The 19310-nt window shown below is 38.4% G+C and overlaps 2 protein-coding genes across 2 annotated transcripts; both read right to left on the bottom strand.

Moving 5' to 3' along the window:
- Positions 1-21: 21 nt before the first annotated feature.
- Positions 22-9907, bottom strand: LOC132262822 (uncharacterized protein DDB_G0283357). The gene is made up of 11 exons (XM_059762255.1): positions 9783-9907; positions 7709-8170; positions 6319-6468; positions 4695-6231; positions 4122-4303; positions 3760-4033; positions 3500-3679; positions 3253-3411; positions 3011-3184; positions 2016-2095; positions 22-1298 (listed from the first exon to the last, which is right to left on the bottom strand). Exons 2-11 carry the CDS (start codon positions 7925-7927, stop codon positions 1149-1151), a joined length of 3105 nt encoding a protein of 1034 aa, XP_059618238.1. The 5' UTR covers positions 7928-8170; positions 9783-9907; the 3' UTR covers positions 22-1148.
- A 2858-nt stretch (positions 9908-12765) lies between these two features.
- On the bottom strand, positions 12766-19259 carry LOC132262825 (ankyrin repeat domain-containing protein 13C). Its single transcript, XM_059762258.1, has 8 exons — positions 18590-19259; positions 18420-18461; positions 18232-18336; positions 18023-18154; positions 16755-17266; positions 16542-16691; positions 16231-16478; positions 12766-12940 (listed from the first exon to the last, which is right to left on the bottom strand). The coding sequence occupies exons 1-8, from the start codon at positions 18684-18686 to the stop codon at positions 12916-12918; spliced, it is 1311 nt and encodes a 436-aa protein (XP_059618241.1). The 5' UTR covers positions 18687-19259; the 3' UTR covers positions 12766-12915.
- Positions 19260-19310: the final 51 nt, after the last annotated feature.

The raw sequence follows: 19310 nt of genomic DNA, 5'->3' as shown, positions 1-19310 counted from the left end.
ACTCTAAAAAGTGAAAAAGAATTTTAAATTATTTATAATTTATTATTGTAATGATAATAATATATTTTTACAATAATGTGTTGTTGTTTCTTTATAATCTTCTTCTATCTTCTCCTCATATTCCTTAAGAAATAATTAACAAATATTTCTTGTATCTCTTCGTCGTTCGATATTAGTGTGTTTTTATCTTCCTTTTCACCGCGATCTCTTATCATGTTGTCTGGTTTAGCAAAAAACGGCAGCTCAAGTCAATATCGTCTCCTTTAATCATTCTTCACTTACATTTTCTTCACAATATAATCATCACTGAATCAACATTCCTTCAGCATAGCTCTTCTTGTGTTTCTCACCTCTTTACAGAATTTCAACCTTAGTCTTTATACTGAATATTTTTTCTTCATCTGATAATAAGTATTTAGAGTAAAGTGTATATAATATTTTCGCTCAGTTTGCTCGCTAAATTAATCTTTTGCCGTGTTTTTTTTCTAAATTTTTTTTTTCTGTAGTTATATTCTTTTATCTCCTCACTGCTCTCGAGCGAGAAGTTTTTTTTTCTCTTTAATAACTCTTCTAGCATGAATAATTAATGTTATCAATTTAGGTCAATTTTTGTTGTTATTCAACATCTTCCTTTGCCTGCTTATGTGCTTCTCTATTTCTCTCTATTCCAGGAGGCACGGTTTCAAGAACAAAACTTTTTTTCTCTTTTTGCCGTAAAAATCGAGTGAAGAATAATGCATACACAAATCTCAATTTTTCTGTAATATCTCTTCTTGTTTGTTAAGTAGAATATAAAATGATAATAAAAAAAATAGATCCACATTTCTCTGTTTCAACACAGCATAATTGTTTTATAAGATAACAAAATAAAAAAAAACACATATAAGAAGGTATCACAAAAATTGTAAAATTAAAATTTTGTAATGTCATTACTTCATAATCCGTTGTAATACGATCATTTCATCATATCACAAGTTCGTCAAAAAAATTCCACCAGAAAACAACTCTGAAATCATTTATTGAGTGTATTTAAATCTTTAATTTCAATTCATTAACATATTCTTAATCACTTCTGGCCTCTGAAAATTCGCTTATATTCTTGCTGAATTCAAAACAGAGAAATTTAGGATGACACAGTCTGCATTGTTCTAGATCAGATCCCCATGATTACCTCTTCGAAAGCCTGGTGGTGCTTTAATTTGGAATTTTTCATGATTTCTTGAAATGCCATTTGGCAAATTGGTAAAACAAGTCGCAGATTCGGTCCTGTTCAACCAATTCGAATGAGCAAATCTCACCTAAAAAAATCCAAGAAATAAAATGTAACATAAATTGTGAAAACCTTCAAAAATTGTTAGAAAAAATTACGTTTCCAAAAATGAAAAAAAAATTGATTAATTTTACCAAAACTTTCGATTTCATTGAGGTTCATTTGCTCTCAATACCGTTTGCTTTTGAAATTATACAATTTCATCCAAACTTATTAAAGCAAATGATATTTTCAATCATAAAGTAAATTTACCAAAACCAGAAGTACTTCATGGATTGGAATTACGAGAGAGAAAGATGCTTCTTTTCTCCATTGGAAAGCAGGAAAAAGAATAAACAGACAAAAATTAAAGAAGGAAACTAGCGAAAAAAGAATGAAAGAGAAAAAAGAATAACATTGCAATTTTGCGCACATGATTGCACAGTGTAATGCAATCAAAATGGGAATTTTTAATTTTAATCTATTGCCCCTATTCCATTTTAAAAGGTTCTTTTAATCATATTCTTCCTTTTCTTTCATCTCATATAGTTATTTTAGAAATTTTACTGCTCTTTTTCTTCCGTTTGCCTTTCATCCCATCAGCTTGCTTCTGTGTAAATAATTTCTTCACCTTATTATACCTTTTTTTTATCTTGAAATGGTTTATAGCGAATTTTGTTGTCTTTTTCTCTTCTTTTTATAAGAAAAACTATACAAAGTGACGATTTTTCAGATACTCTAGCATACCTTGAACATGAGCATTTACCTGTGCTGGCGAATTTTGCTGCTGAGGCTGCTGTTGATTCATAATACTTGATTGTAGATTAATGCCATGGTGTGTTAAACCTTAAAGAAGAAATGAAAACAGAGAAATTATCAATCTGAATACTACCAAAATATTTAGAGAGACTTTGTACGCAATTGAAAGCATTGGAAAAAATCATATTTTCGTGATAATTTCATTACCGCATCGAACAAATTAAAAGAGACGCAGAATATACAAAAAAAACATTCCATGCAGATGCCTGATAAAGGCAGCAGATTAATTGAAATTGGAATTGTGCAAAAAAATATTACGTATTACTTCAACAACTCGGAACATTTTCAAGCTGATAAGAATTCTGTATTAAGTAATTGTATCTCCACGTGCGGTAGAAAATAACTTTCTCGAATCTTGAGCAAGCTCAATTATAATGTTGAGTACTCATTTCACGGCTTTTTCCACTCTTCAAATAAACATATTTATCTATCAGGTGTACACAGACTTCTAATATGTATAATCATTTGCAATGCGAATATCAAGAATTACCATCGCAACTGACCTCTTTTACCATTATTTCAGATATCATTGTATTCCGTATGGAAGAAAAACAGCACGTGATAAGCACACGTGCCTTTTTTATGGGACTTTTGGGAAATATCGCATGTGAGTTTTAACTCGAAATTACTACAAAAATTTCATCTCATTCTCCTTATGTTCTTTTCATCACCCAAACACCATTATATTTAGTATTCGATTTCCTTGCGCGCCCACAGATGATAGCTGTTTTTGGCCCAATTGCAATACCTCGACAACATAAATAAAGAGCATCATTCCTCAGTAGTAAGAAGACAAATTCAAAACATTGCGCAATGGCATTCAGTGAAGGAAAACACCATAAAATCTTACAACAGTGCGCACATGCTCACAGCGAGAATAAGTGGAAAATTACGGTTCTCTTGCACTGACTGCAGTGGTATTAGAGAATCACGATAGCCAACCTGGTCCAGTTTGTTGTTGCTGCTGCTGTGACATAAACATGTCCGATGTCTGTGGAGCTTGCGACTGTGGCTGCTGTTGCTGTAACGTGGGACCGGGGAGTAGTGTCGGATACTGTCGGAATGATACAATTGCCGGATCCAGAGAGGTCCAATCTGAAGTCATACTACCATAATCTGTTGACGAAAGAGGATAAAGCTCGTGAGAAATACCGTACAATCTATCAATGCTCCAAAAAACTCACTTGATTTTAGAGTAGAATGACTGTTTTGCTGCTGAGATTGTGAAATGATCTGATCACTTGGCTGAGGACCCTGTAGATAGCCATTCATGTAGCCCCAATTTGTGTCTGGCGGCTGTTGTGTCGAATTTCCCATGTTCATGAATGGCAAAATTTTGCTGCCTGCAAAGGTACAAAGGTGCACAATTAGAAAGAATTTTCACTCAAACATCTCTCAATCAAATAACACAAATTGAACTTGCAATCTAACCTTGTGCTCTTGGAATTCCAAAACCAAACGCATTCATGTGGTTGAAACCAGGTGGTGGCATTCGTGCTCTCTGACAATTCTCTAATAATTTACTATGATTAGTCTGTGGCTTGTTTTGCATCATTTCACATTCCATCAGTTCAGCTAGAGCCTTCTGTGTCTCAATAAATGGATCAAAACCTAATGTCGTGGCCAAAAAGTTATTGCCATTAGTCGCAAAAATATTATCCCACTCCAGAAAAGGACAACAAAACACTCACCCAGATCATCATCTACCACTGCCGGGTTTTGAGAGCCATATTGATTGTGAAGCCTGTTCTGTGGATTACTGTTAAATAGCATGTTGTGAGATTGTTGCTGCTGCTGTGGGTCCATCTTATTGATCCAACTCTGCTTCGACAATTGCGATACAAGGTGTCCGTGTTGCTCCAAAAATTGAGGATTGAGTTTGTTGGTCTCCATCAAATTCGCCATATTCAGCTGATCAACGGACGGCCCATTTGTCGAGTGGCCATTCATCATGAACTGTTGCTGCTACGAAAGGCGCAGAGAGAAAGAGAGAAAGAGAGAGATTTATTGCAAAATATTCACGCTTCCATATCATACCGCGCTTATGACTCACTTGATTTTGTTGATTCTTGTGGAAATCAAAGAACTTTGACATATTTCCTGTATACATGTGATTCATGTTCTCACTTCCACTGTGCAAATTGTTGTGTTGTGTTCGAGACTGTTGATGCTGTTGCTGCAAGAGCTGTCTGTTGATCTCATTTGGACAGTGAAAGTAATCCGCATTTAAGTCCCCTGGAATAAATTGAAAATTTCATTTTACATACATATATTTCTGTCAGTGAAATAACTGATTGCTCTCCAAAAGAATAAAGTGAGAAAAAAAATACAAGAAGTATAGTAAGTCTGTGACTAATGAGTATGCAAGGCTTTCCAATGTCTTTCACCGTTTCATTCGAATAATTGCTGCATAATTACCCCCAGTGTACAATGCAGAAACAATTATCTCACCCTAAATGTGTGAAAAATCTGTCATTACCCAATGTTATGAAAAATGACATGAAAATAGAAACGGGAAATATTGCACAAACCCAGAGAGGGGGAGAACAGAAGTGAAATAGATCAACTATTATTTCATCATGAATGATGGAATAGCGAAAGAATGCTTTCTAAAGATGCAACTCACCGTGCAACCCATTGTACTGTTGATGCTGCTGTCCCATTCGCATGCCATTGACTGTATTGCGTTTCTGCATCTCCTGCATACGAACTAATTCCTGCTGCTCATCACCGTGCTTACCGTTGTTCTTCAACATGACATACTTGAACGCGGCTTCCCAGTCTTCCGATGTGTTCGCCAGGATATTCTCATTCAATCCCTGTGGCGGTTGACCATTGCTCGTACCAGACGTCTGCTCGGTCTGTTGAGCTGCAGGTGCGGCTGCTGTGTTCAGTCCATTCTGCTCGGGATGCTGGCTGGCATTTGTGCTCAGCTGTGTGCCATCCATCTTCATATATGGCTGGAAAGTGTTGGTGGAGAAGAAGCTGTTACTGTCGTCGAACAGTGACAATTTTGTGAACTTTGACGTCGCCTCGCGTATCGGGCCATTGCTGCCGTTCAACTGCTCACTGTGCTGCTGGCTCGTCTTCTCCAGATTTGTCTGGTTCTGCTCCTTCACCTGCTGCTGATTGGCCAACTCAGAGCTGGCCGTTGTGGACGCTGATGAGGCTGAGGACAGCGTCGAAGACACCGATGTCGACAGATTCTGGTGCGAGTGATCAGGATATGAGCTGGCCGGTGAACTCTTGCCACTGCCACTCTCGCTAGATGCACCACTATCACCAGTATTGCTTGTCGATGTTCTGCTGCTGCTTAACGACGGCGTATCACCATTCCGATCATTCTCCACCAACAACGCATCGTGCTCAATATCATCAATCAAATTCACCTCATCGTCGTCCGCACTCAAGTGATTCTGTTTCTCAATTATGTCCTGTTGCTGTTGATGCAGCTGCTTTGCACTGTGCTGCTCCTTTGTGTTGTTGTTCTGGCTATTGCTGTTGTTGTTGTGATGATGTGAATTCGTTTGATTCTTCTGATTTTTGCCCCTCTTCTCAGCTTTCGTCTTTTCATGCTTCCTGCTCTCAATCTTCGTCGAGTGATCCTTGTGATTCGCACCACCCATCTTCCCATTCATTTTCACATCTTTCCCCACCGGCGACTCCGACAGACTCGGCCACGCATCCTTTGTCGGTCCATTCTGTGTGGCAATATTCTTCGCTTCGCTCACCGTCTTTCCTCCATGTCCCGTTGCACTGCCATTCGACGAAGTGTTGGAATTTAAAGCTGCCGTCTGTGCTATCAACTGATCGTGGAGTCTCTTCTCATATTCCTGGTGTTTGCCTTGGTGCATTTCCTCCTTCGTGAAGCTCGCCTCCGTGTCGCCAAGCTCATGCAGATACATGCAGTCTGGCTTCGGACATTGCTGATTCTTCATGAAGTGACTGCAGTACTTTGTCGTCCCTAGACTAGTCTTTATCAGCCGATTATCTATCATGATGCTGTTGACACTCTGTATGGCTCTTAAGGCGTCACTATTGCTCACGTACGTCACATATGCCGAGGCCGAGGGCCCTTGAACGCCAGCATACGTGGTGCTCGGGTTAATAACCACTTTATGTATTTTGCCATACTTCCCAAAATACTCGTGCTTCTTCAGGATCTGCAAGAGAAAGAGAGAGAGAGAGAGAAAAAAAGTGTTATTGCATTGAGAAACTCCATCAACCATTAAATGTAAACGTATTCATACTTCCGCATCTGCAAGTCTAGGTGGGAGTCCAACGACAAACACCAAGTTCTTTTGAACAACACGCACATTCGCCAAATGCTTGCGATTCTCCGTCACTTTTTGCTTTCGTTGCTGCTCCCGTTGTCGTTTCTCAGCCTTCAGAGCAGCAATCTACAAAGACCACAAAATAGTGAAAAAAGAGAATCAAAAATTATACTAATATAAAGTGAAACATTGCATTTGCCATTTCATATACACGTTGTCTCATTCTCTGTGTACTTCAGAGATTTCATTCACTGTATAAAATTGTCCAAACCACAGAAGACACATCTTCAATGCTCACGCTATTGACAAGTTATCTCACAATAGATCATAATTGATTATTTTGCTTGCGCTTAGAATGTCACACCCCGTATTTGCTATTGTACAAGTGAAAGTATTGCACACGTTCCCCGTTGTGGTGAAGAAGTGGCAGAGTACTCAATAAATACCCACACAATTGAAGAAAAAAATTGAATTACTCTTGCTTATCATGGAAAAACACAAACTCTGATTTTTTCCATTCATTTTCCCTCCTCAACACTCTTTCTCCCTCTTTTTGCGTTATTCCAAATTTATCAAACTCTCTAGCCACGATCATCGGAGAAGACGAAAACAACGCAATTTCCACTACATTGTCATCATCATACCTCCAAAAATTGGGGAATTGGAATTAATTAGTCATGATATTTCTGCTCAAAGCTAAACAGTGTGTTTGCCAATGAAAGTCTGCGGTATTCAACGCGCAATAGTTGAGTGAAAATTCCCGTGGTATTTCCACGTTAAATTTACAATTGCTCAAGTATTTAATAATTCTTCACATTTTTTTTTTTCACCAGTGAAGTTGAATACAACTATACATGCTCTTTCCCCAGAGAGAGAAAAAATAGAAAAATTCATTTCATAAAATTTGGTAAATCTAGAAATCTTTCGCAATATGAGTTCACATCGAAATAGCAACTAAGCAGATAATTTGTCAATTTATTGATTAATTATTGTGACAGAGATAGAGAAAATTGCATTACTTTCATCTTCAGTTCATGATAATAAGGTCAAATCTGACCTACAAATTTAGCGCTTGTTTCTTCTTGTCAGCGCATTGAGAAACCGTTTTGTAAGTTGACTGTTTCTTCTTTATCGCTCTTAATAGTCAACAACTACCGTAAGAGATCTTGTATTAAATATTCATGGCCTCTTAGAGAGATAACACTCAAGTTCAACAGTCTTTCTTCTCGTGTGTCCTCGCCATAAAGATTCACGCATCTCTTGATAAAGCATTGTCATATTTAGGGTTCAATGCAAATTGGGATCTAACCGGATTGCAATATGACCACGTTAATTATCTCTGTCAATTGTGGCATAGTTTACTCACTTGCTCCTGCGAAAGTGGAGTGAAATCCGCCGGATTTTCCGAATACGCCTTCCGACACGCTGGGCACAGTTCATTCTCATCCGTCCTGATGCGGTGCCAGCAGAAGCGACAAATCTGATACCCACAGGTGCACGGAAAGAAGTTGAGATCGTCCACCTCCAGCGCCTCCATGCACAGTGGGCATTCGACAACATCATCGCTATTCGTCATCCCGTTCATTGTTTCCTCTCACACCTCACACACAGATTCGCCCTCTTTCCTCTCTTCCTCTGTGGCCACTTCGCTGTTAGTTCAAACGTGCAGAATCACACGTCGAAAGCTCACTTTGTGTGCACTGCAATCGCCGAAAAGTGGGAAGAAGAACGCTCGTCCGCTGAATGTAATTGCACAGATCCACACCACGAATAAATGGTTGGGAATAAAGTTTCCTACGACCTGCCTCGATTCCACGAAAAAGTGTCTCTGAAATGGCAGGAAAAAGCGCTAAATTAGTGGGGATTTTCCGCTAAAACATAGCATCTCATTGGGATTCCGTGCAATTTCCCGGTCAAGGACGCTGCGATAAGAAAAATCAATACTTTTGAAGACCACTCTTGTCAAAGCGCACATCTTCGCATAGTGTCTCAAGATAACCATCTTACAGCATTTGTTCTGCGGTTCACTTTCGGTTTATCTAATACGCAAAGAGCTCTTCATTGATCGAATATGTATCACATTGTAACTAGCACAGCAACTTTTCAACAATGAATGCAGGGCATTGAGAAGGGAGTTTCTGGATGGCAATTAGAGACCATTCCCTGGACTGGGTGCTCGTGTAAAACTTGTCACTTTCGCTTCCTCAGTGTCCATCAGCACCTTATTTGTGCTCTCACGATCGCGATTATGTCAATAAACTGGGAAGTATGCTGCCACTCAAGGTTGAAACTGTTGATCACACGCGTTTATCCATTGGAGGCAAAACACTGCACACTGGGCACCCTTGACGCCCCACGCGAGTGCATCTCGCATCACCTGACGATCTCCGTAGGGCGCCTACCACAGGTGAATTCGCGTCCCGTGTGCGAGACTCATGTGAATGGCAGCGCGGAGAAAGAATAGTGCTTGTTGGGGAATGTTATCAAAAATAGATGAACCTGATTCCCACAGCTTCTCTTTTCCCCCACATACACAAGTGCAGCCCATGAACGCTCTTCTCTGACGCAGTTTATTCGCCGTCGCCCCCGAGTCCGTGCAGGAGTCTTCCGGGACTTCCGACCTCCGCGCGAGGGATTCCCAGCAGGTGGCTGCTGTGCGCCTCGAGCGTGGGAGGATGTTGTGAGCGCAATCGATGATGAATTTCTGTGATTAGAATTGGTGTGTATAGTTGGCTTGATAAAGCCTGCCTTGACGTTGAAATGAGCCACATAGTCCCCCCACACACACTCGCAGCCACTCTTTTCCTCCTATAATTCCATTGCTCTCTGGGCCGAAGCGAGACGGAGCATTGCAGCGGGCGGGCGAGGAAGGGAGAGGCACTGAGTGAAAAGAGACACAAAGAAATCACATACACAGCCTCAGTGGAGCTGGAAATTGGACAAACTCTTTCTCGCCAAGCAATCTCTCGCCTTCCAAGCAATGTCCTGCCAGCCACAGAGAGGCAGGAGCCCACTAACCACCAGGACACATCATCTGACCGCGATGAGGCACCTTGCAGTCAGCTTTTTGGCACTGCAGTCACTTCCGTTTCACCGTTGAATCACTTCCGTGCGCCCTCGCAACGGTCCCACAGTGTCTCCGGACAGCCCCAGAGACCTGCGGAGGCGCCCACGAAGGCACTGGTGAGGCACCAGCCAGTCCGGAAAAGTGGTCCATCGAAAAGAGGTCTCAATCGTTCATCCCTCAAGCACTCCATACGCCCACCCTGCACCAGCACTCCTCACCTCATTCACTTCCTGAACACCCTCACTCCTGTGTGAACCACTGAATTCAGCGAAAATGACGCGCTATTGACGATAAATTGAACAACTTTTTTTCACCTCGGGAGAGCCACTCGAAAATGTCAGTGAAACTTTTCCATCCTCCTGTTTTTACTTACTTTCCCCGCAATTCCAATTCCAATACACAATATTCCGATGATTGTACACAGTGTCTGACCAACGGTGCACCTTTTGCAATCCACAGGGAACTTTTAATAACGCGACCAAGATGAAAAAACTCTGCAAATTTGCTACTGAAAAATTGCAGGCAAAAGCTAAAATGTCGACCGGAAATCACTGGGGTTGCCGCACGCACTAGTGCTGCCACACGCAATCGGGTGAACCGCTGGAATTTGAAAAAGCGAGCAGCGATTCAAGTTTAACTGTCACCAATGTCGGCGAGTGTCGAAACGTGGAAAGATCCGAAAAATCATGGAATTTTCTAGAAGCACTCATAGGAAATGCATAGAATTCACCGCAGAAAGTATATACAAGAAAGTTGTATTTAACAATTCACTAATGAGCTTGACCCAAGATTATTTCAGACCAAATGCAACGCTTTTAAGGATTTTACCTGCACTAAGGTCATTCGAAGGCGCCCTGGAAATTATACCTGTAGCTCTGTGTGTGATTCTAAAAAGTAATTAATGTAAAAATAAATGTGGATTAGGTCATCAGACAATACAGACAATTTGCTTATATCTATTTCTATATTTCTATTTGTTCAGATGAAAAACACACTTTAATTTTGAGCCAACAACCAAACATCAACACCAGAATATTAAGACTTCTCACAAGAATTTTTATTAAATAAAAATTGCACTATTTGTTAAATGTTAACAAGTGATTTCGACAAAAGATGCTTATAATTACGTCAATTTTTTTTTTAAATCTCCAATCGAATGAGAGAGGCATTAGAAACCCATGGCAGTGGGAAAGGTGATAATTTCGACAATTTCAGCTTCTGGCTTCCGCATTCACTAGAATTCCTTCTCGTTCAGTGCTTTCCTTGGTATTTGGCCGCTTTCGATTTCGCTTCAGGGTCGTTCTTGAGGAATTTTGCCAGTCGCGATCCATTGAATGGAGCATCGCTGCCCGGCGGATAGAGTCGCATCTGCAGAAGAGGCGAAAGTGTGCTCAGAATCACTCACTAATTGTGCTGATGAATTCCAAATTTTGTACAAAAATTTGTCAAATTTACAGAGACCAGTCTCTCACACCATTGAATTTTACGTACCATGGAAATTTTGCCGAAGAAATCACTATCGTTCTTTTTTTTCAATAGTCAGTTCTTTGAAAAAATTTTAATTTAGAAAAGATACAGAAAAATAGGTTTTGGTTTTTCCAAAAAAGTGAGATACGATTTTCATGCAGAACAGTAAACAAAAAATTGCTCAGACAGTCTCAAATTGATAGAAAACAGAGACAAATTTTGTAGGAGAAACATAAAGAATGATATTGAGAAACATACATAAAATAAAGTAGAAATAATACAATAAAACAGACGGAGTGAGACAAAAAGTACATAATTTTTGTTTGACTCAACATTGCTGTTTTATTATCAAAAAGTCCATCACCATTTCATAATAAATATACAACTTTCATTATGGCTTAGTTTTGCAATTTATACACAATTCTTCGTACTGAAAAGTATGTGCATTTCACTTCTAAAATGCTGTTTTTCAAATTAATTTTCTACCGTGAAAATTACACATTATCCAAAGATAAATAGAGAAAAGTCTCGGTAATCGTGAGAAAAAGCCTCAGATTATTGTTAGAGTGAGCAAAAGAAAAGCCCAATGGGTTTGTTTTTTAGACATAATGAATAGCATAATTTAAATAACATCTCCCCATGATTAATTCAATTACCATAATGAGAATCTAAGAAGAAATTCTTCCCAATTAATATTCACTTTTCTCGCTCTCCCATTCATCTGCAACTACGAAATTCTACGAATCTTTAGCTTATGCAATCAAGAGATTTCTACGGTGTTAGTGACATGAGAATTGTTACAGAAAAAAGGTCATGTCAGTGGTCTTGTGTGTCAGAGTTGATAGCGAGTAGCCAGATCGCGAAGATCTGTATTATTGTGTGTGTTTTTGCACGTTATGATGATCTGAATTTACATCAACCCGGTCTTTGGCGATTCGTTTCTGGAAATAGATCAAAATGAAACAAGAAACATGCATTTTCAGTGTTTCATTTCAATATTCTTGATTAATTTGCTGATTGTTATGTGTCTTTTTTTCTCTTCTTAATAAATTAATATGATTTCTGAATATTTATAGGTATTATATTGCACATTTTTGTAAACTTTTTCTCCTGAAGCAATGTGATTATGATGCCATATTTACCATGATCCTGTACTTTTCCTTGCACGCATAGTCAGTTTCGTCCATATCCTGAAAAGTGTGTGAGATTATCCATAAGAATATCCATTCGCTGAATGGAGGAAATCACTTAGAATTATAGAAACTTATTGAATCTATAAATATTCTTTTAAATGCCACAAATGACATCAAGGATAAATTTTGCGGGCATTCATAAAAACCCACCATCTAAGCGAATTTTAGCGGCAATACAATCACCCGCGAAATCAAGTGACCTTCATGAAAGTTCAGTCAAGAGTGTAGACATAATTCTCGAAGAATAAATAAAAATTGAGGATCAATTTGCGACCAACTAATTTAGAGAATGTTTTCAGAAAATTTTTCGTATATTATCTTTCTTAAACACTTTCTTAACTGCATCTCACGAATCATAAATCATCAAATTGAATGGAAATCAATCAAACAAACAGTTCATGAACAAATTTATGCGAATTCATTAAAAACTGTTTGCGCATTTATAGCATTGTTACCGAAATTGCTGACTTCTGTTTGGGGATTGAGGTCAAAAGGCGGAGATAAATAGCACAATTTGTCTACAAATACCTACGTAATGTCAATTTCTCAACAATTTACACTTAATTTGTTACCTGGAAGCAGTCTGACTTGTAGTCTGGCGGCAAGGGTCGTCCCTCGTATTCGCACAATTTGTGAATGGGATTGGATTTGACGATCAATTTCTCAAAGGATGGCTTAGTGGTTGGACAGTAGAAGACGTCTGGCGTCATCTTATCGAAGACAATGGACTTCCGCATCATATCCTTCATCTTATACTTTTTCTCACCCAAAACACCACCCACGATTCCCAGGAGCACCACAAGGGCACAAATCGACATTTTCCTCACTTCCATTGCAGCGATCGCTCTAGCTTTCCTCCGAGTTGAGTGAACTGAAAAGTGTTGCAACAAAACCAGACATCATCACATTTTACCAGCTGAGGAAATGTGTAAAAGATATTCATTTCACGTGTCTTTTCTTCTCTGGTGACACTCAATGTGTGAATGAAATGATCGCGTAATTAATGCAAAATCTAGCATTATTTCTTCACTACACACACACTATTAAGAATGTCACTGATGCCAAAAAGGTAAAAAGTAACTGTACTAGTTATGATTTTCTAGTCTCTCTGCCTTTCAGATCACATATCGCGTCTCATGTACTTTGCTTACAGTTTTATGCTGATGGTTTTGCGGTGAACTAATAGCTTTTTTCCAGCGAATTTTAGTGCGAAATGAGCTTTTCAGATTCTTCAGTGTGTGACATCAAGAGTTGCTCCTCCTACGACAATTTACTCAACATGGACTGGATATAAATCACCATTACGGATGATGAAATGCTGAAGAAGAAACTTTCATTTCTTCACGTCTTTTGGTTTACAAAATGGTCTTTTTTGCGCAAAACTCATCACCTCATTTCACTCTTCTTTGACCAGAGAGAGATTTTTATCAAAGAGGAAAACTCTCTGTTGAAAATTTCTCTTTAACAATCACATGAAAACTTGAATAGCACAGAAACTCAATGGGAAAGAACTTAATCCATCGCACAAAGAACCCTTGAAATGTAACACTTGCGAACTTGAGAGACGATGTGATCGGAAAAACAACAGATCATCCATTAAATTGATGGCAAACTCTAAAAATACATACCAAAAGTAAAGTTATGAACTGAAATTTTACACCATTTGCCTGTGAGTGACTAAAATGAAATGATCTCATCAAAAACCACCTTCCAAGCACTACCTGGCCTCAGCCAAACAAGTCTCTTTCACACCTTTTACGATATCCACACAATTCTTTTGTTGCGATCGCATGGTAAAAGAGACGAATCTACTGCTTCAACTCTACCACGATTGCGAGTGATGAAGAAGGTAGGCGAGATATTCCCAACTACACACTCTCATTCGATGCGAATGGCCTTCGGTTCGTCTTATTCACATAAATACACCTTCTCGTCATCGAAACGGCGCTCAAAGAAACAAAATTTGGTGAGAAGATTAGGAAAAGAAATGATTTCCAATACCACTTGTGTTCCTGTTTCATTTATTCTTCCACTTCAATTGAAAATAAGATCAAATAATTAACAAACATATTTTTTTTCATTTTCTTTTCTCTAAACAAGTACAATTGTTTCAAATTTCTCCCAACTTGAGATCATCTTCATGGTTTGAGGCGGTACTTGAGCTTTTGTCTTCTCTTCTCTTCACTTATTCAAAAACTATTGTTGATTGTTGCAAAAAGGGGAAAATTATATGGCACTGTCATCATATAAATTGTCTTTTTGTGTGAAACATATCAAATAAAATCCATTTAAGTCATATCCCTGTGATCTCAAGCCCTTTTTTCACCTAATTCTCCTTCTAAAGCACATTTAATTACAACCAAAAACAGTGCAGTGACATTTTTCAGTTCACTTTTTATTACAAACATGTTGAAAAATTATTACTTCTCATCATTTTCTTGCTTTGTTACACATATTCTACTAAAAAAATACTCATCTGCTTCAATTCATCTAAATAGAAAAATTATTACTTGAACTTGGAATTCCTCTCCTTCAGTATATTAAAGCTTAAATTATTTTAATCGTGTAAAAATGTATTTTCTTTTTGATGAGCTATCTCTCGCATTCTTCATTGCTGGACCCATAAACTCAACAGTAAAGAGAAAACAACTAAATAAAATGCTTGGGAACCACTTTTATCATACTATCACGTAAAAAAAAACATGGTTGGTACGATGAAAAACTTATAAACTTGCACGTGAACTTATGCAAAAAGCTCTAAACTTTTTACATACTCATTGTTGTATTCACACTTTGCATCTTATTTATAACTAAATAAATTCACAATTAAATTAGCAATTTTGGCATTAAAAGAAAAACACAAATTATATCTCAAATCACTCAAATATTAGCAATATAACAAACAATAAAATAAAAATACATTTCAACAAGAATTGGCAGAATAACACAAAATACAGGGTGCGCCTAAAAACCCGTAAAAATGTCTTCCATTTATCGCCATCAGCAGACCTAGAATTAAGGCTAAGATTTCACTGAATCTCATAGTCTAGTCACTTTCAGACTACATACACGAGATTTAGCTTGAGTTTGAGCTCGTTAAATGTTACTTTGGCATGTTTCAAACTGTCATCTTCATAATAAAAGTCACATCTTGCCTTAAGTCATAAGTCGGTCGTGCATTTAATAGTACCGCAGAAAATTTTCATAACGTATATGCTTTATTGGAATGCTTTTAATCTGTAATGTTTGATTGACTATTTAATCTTCAAGTGTTGTGACTAAACAAAAAATGTGTTATCTCAGATACGAGTCACAATCCTTCCCGTAAAAATCTCAACTTTGTTGCGCACCTTGTATTTCATTACAAAAAAAACTGTGAAAAATCATATTTGGTACATAAATTAAAACAAAATTAATGGTACAATTATAATAAACACATCAGGGAAGAAATAAGGAAAAAAAAACAATTGCGGTGCATCACTTAAATGATGGAAAAATGTAAAGATACATAATTATTCTCGAACAGGATACGTTGATTGGTTGTGAATTCAATTACAGTTATGAGTTCGATACGTCATAAGTCGGGAAACCTACAATAATATAGCGAAGAGTCAACATGAAACAATTTGTACCAATGAGTCTGTTGTAAACTTCTATGAATATCTATAATCAATTATAGTCTTCAACGTATGCATTCCTCATTATGTCATGCTTCAAATCAGTTTCACCATTCTCCTCTTTGAAAAAGGAACTGTTAAATTGTTAGTCATGCAGCCACAAAGGCAGGAAAGGGCGGAAAGGGTTTCACTTATCATCTCTTATCTTGCTGAGAGTTGAAGGTGGTTTGAAAAATAAAGTAGGAAAAAAAAGATTGACAACGATTTATGTAAGTCGTAAATTACCATGAAATGCCACAGAAGCTGATATTAGGAAAAGAAGAAAGCAAAATTAAGAGCAATTCAGTCACTTTATATCCATTGCAATGTGGATATTTATATCATTGGCAATAAACATAAGTGAGTATTATATGATTTGTAATGTTACGTTGTACTTGCAAAAAGCAAATCTTATGCGATTCAATTCTTTGGCAAATCTTTATGTTAGTCAGAGTTAATGAATATTGCGCTACTGCACAGGGATTAGACAAAGGCACACACTCACCTCATGTTGTCCTCGACGTAGTTCTCCGGAATCTCAAACATGCTAGCTGGAATATTGTCGCGAAACTCAAATTTCTGGAATGTTATCTTCGCTGTGACCGTCGGCAGGATGGGTATGTCAATCTTCACGGGAAAGCCGCTGGGAAGTTTCAGTGTCACAAACTCACGCAGCTTGGAAAAGTGCTTAAAGGGTGCAATCACTTCCAACACATTGAGAAGCATGTCTACATTTAGTGGAAAGTCCTTACTCTGCAACGAAGAACAAGAAGTGGTATTAAACAAGGATTTCTCGTAGGAATATCACAAACTCACCATTGCTACTGTAGCTCGAAATGTCTTGCTAGATTCCTTATAAACTAAATCCCTGCCTAATTTTGGATGTTCCCCTGGTTCTGCCTTTATATAGTCATCCCACGATACGTTGGCATTTGCCGGCGGAGAAAGGGATGTTCTTCGAAGGATCTACATAAGAAAAAGCACAATATCCACAATCTGAACTGATATTATTATGATTTGATCACTCACCTCCCCATTTTGGTCAACATTCTGTGAGTGTCCTTTGGTAAAAGACTCCATCAGAGCCTTATTCTTCTGCAAATCATCCCTGGAGAGGTGCTCTCTGCGCTTTCTGGACTCCAACACAAGTCCATTGATGCAGTATAAATCGCATTCGTATTGTCCTGCAATTGTCTCCTTGCGATCCTCCCGGAAAATCCATCCAGATTGTGCTCGTGTGAAGTTAATACTCTTCGTTGACATTTGCGCTGCCATTATGTCACTGGACATGAGGATATCCACCTCATCCTCAATCTCAGCCTCGGTTTCCTCATAGCGAACACGCTGGTAGCATTGATACTCATTATCGAGCACAGTCAGTGACTCTTTGGGTGTTTTATCACCACGAAATATAAATGATATGTCTCCACGCTCCCATTTCATCTCCGAGAAGTCCACGAGTGTTGTGTCCAGTCGAATGGAACAGCCCGCCTTATGGATCTTGCAAATATCAGACGGCAGAATCCGCGAGACTAGAGGAACTGTGAAGGAAATATCCATATTTATAATTTTATTCAATTACAAATTCAAAAAGTTAACGCTAAAGATTTTCTGTTATTTCTCTGTTCTGCATTGCAGTTCCAAACAAAGCTATTCAGGTCATTAATTATATTTTAATAATTCTACTGGAAGAGAAAATTAAATTCTAATGACTTCTTTTATAATACATATACATAGTTCTCATGAAGCTGCATAGTTCCATGACCGATTATGAATTACAAGTCAGCCAAAAACTGGGAAAACTTTTCAGGAAGGTGATTAAATTTAACTTTCTCTTGTTATTGGAACTAAAATTACTTATCTTTCAGTTCAATATAATTCACGGTATACTTTATAGTCTTTCGAGCTTCGTAAAGCAGACTGATTTTGTTCAACAAAAGAAACTAACTCTCTAAATTCAGCCCTTCTCTTTGAGTTAGATCATGTTTATCATTAGTCAAGCTTATAAAATAAATACAAATCTGCTGAATTGTTGACTCAACTTATGTAGAGTTTAAGCACGAAAGAATGAAACCATTGATCTCTTATCTTTTATCTGGCACATTCTGCGAAGGCCTTTTTCTACGTTTACTGATTCACATAGAAGACCGTCGATATCGCGCTCGTGGAGATAATTGCGATTTTGACTCATTACCATTCTGGAGAAATGGGTCAACGTGGTTCAAAAATAGTGCCTCGCCGAGTCACTTCCGCGTGAGGCAGCAACAAAGCATAAAAATCGTCTAATAATAGCTCACCCCACGACTGGAAGTCCCACTTGAGCTCCATGTAGAAATCGCCCATCTGCTGGAGTGCCTTCACCAGGTTGGGACGTCGCTGCTCCATCTGGTCGCGTGCCTGCTTCTTCAGCTTCCACAGCAGCAGGTGAACTGGCGGAGGAGAGAGAATATGTGAAGTCATCGTGAGAAAATGAAAGTGTGGCGAATGTTGGTGTTATTTGCTTTACTTGTAGGTCGATCCCCATAAGAGATGGCTTCCGCCAGAGGTGACCAGCCTTGAAGGTTCTTTACTTTCACGGGGGCACCGTGGGCCAGGAGCAGTTGAGTGCATTCTGGGGAATATTGCAGCAATTAGTGGCGTGATAACAATCAATTGGGTGTGCAGACAACCATGAGATTCTCTTTGTGTACTCACCTTTTTTGCCCAACATCACGGACAGGTGGAGAGGTGTATTGCCTGCAAGAGAGCGAAAGTGAGCTCAGAAGATTGCCTTTTCAATTTCATCCGGGACCGTCCGGAAGCGGCCATGAAGACGACACGACGAACGACACTCTGGGAAAGCAGCTGATTCCACAGATACTTACCATGTTTGTCCTTCTGTGTGACATCTTGTGTTCTCAGGAGTTGCGACAGGACCTTAATATCACCAGAAAACACGGCTTCATGCAAAGAAATTGACATATTTGGAAAAAATAACAAATGGCTACTTCCCCAAACTCGACATCTCTCACTACACTGGCGCTGCAGATGGCAAGGAGAAGTTTTTCATCAAACCGACAGCAGCGCCGACGGCATACCGAGGAAAACTTTAAAAGTCCAATGGAGTAACGGATTTGCAGTACAATACAAGAAGTGGGAATCAAACGCTGAAGATTTTTATATCAATGAATATATTTTGAATCGATTCTAGATACATAAAGTTATGTTATTTCACTGTGACAAAATCATATGGATAAAATCTTCCAGAGCTAACATCAAACGAGAACTCAATTTTTTTTACAGGAAATTATGTTGACAATAAATCAAATTTGGGCACACTGAATTCTGGTAAGACCAACAAACCGTCACATCCTTTATGTTTATCAAATAATAACAAAAAAATCACAATATATTAGAACATAATCTAAAAAGAAAATAACATTTTTTTCTCTTTGCATTCGCTTCACAAAACTTCGTCACATTTTAAATTGCATTTTTAAACACAATTTTCCCAATGTTTCGCAGGACATAATATTGGGAAATCAAGATAATCAAATGAATCAAACTTAAAACAACAAGCCTATTCAAATATTATACTTCTTTTCG

The sequence above is a fragment of the Phlebotomus argentipes genome, unplaced genomic scaffold (assembly GCF_947086385.1).
Source record: "Phlebotomus argentipes unplaced genomic scaffold, Phlebotomus argentipes genome assembly contig_15, whole genome shotgun sequence".
In the NCBI taxonomy this organism is placed as follows: Eukaryota; Metazoa; Arthropoda; class Insecta; order Diptera; family Psychodidae; genus Phlebotomus; species Phlebotomus argentipes.
Note: the sequence above shows the minus strand (reverse complement) of the source record. Positions and strands in the feature narration are given on the sequence as shown.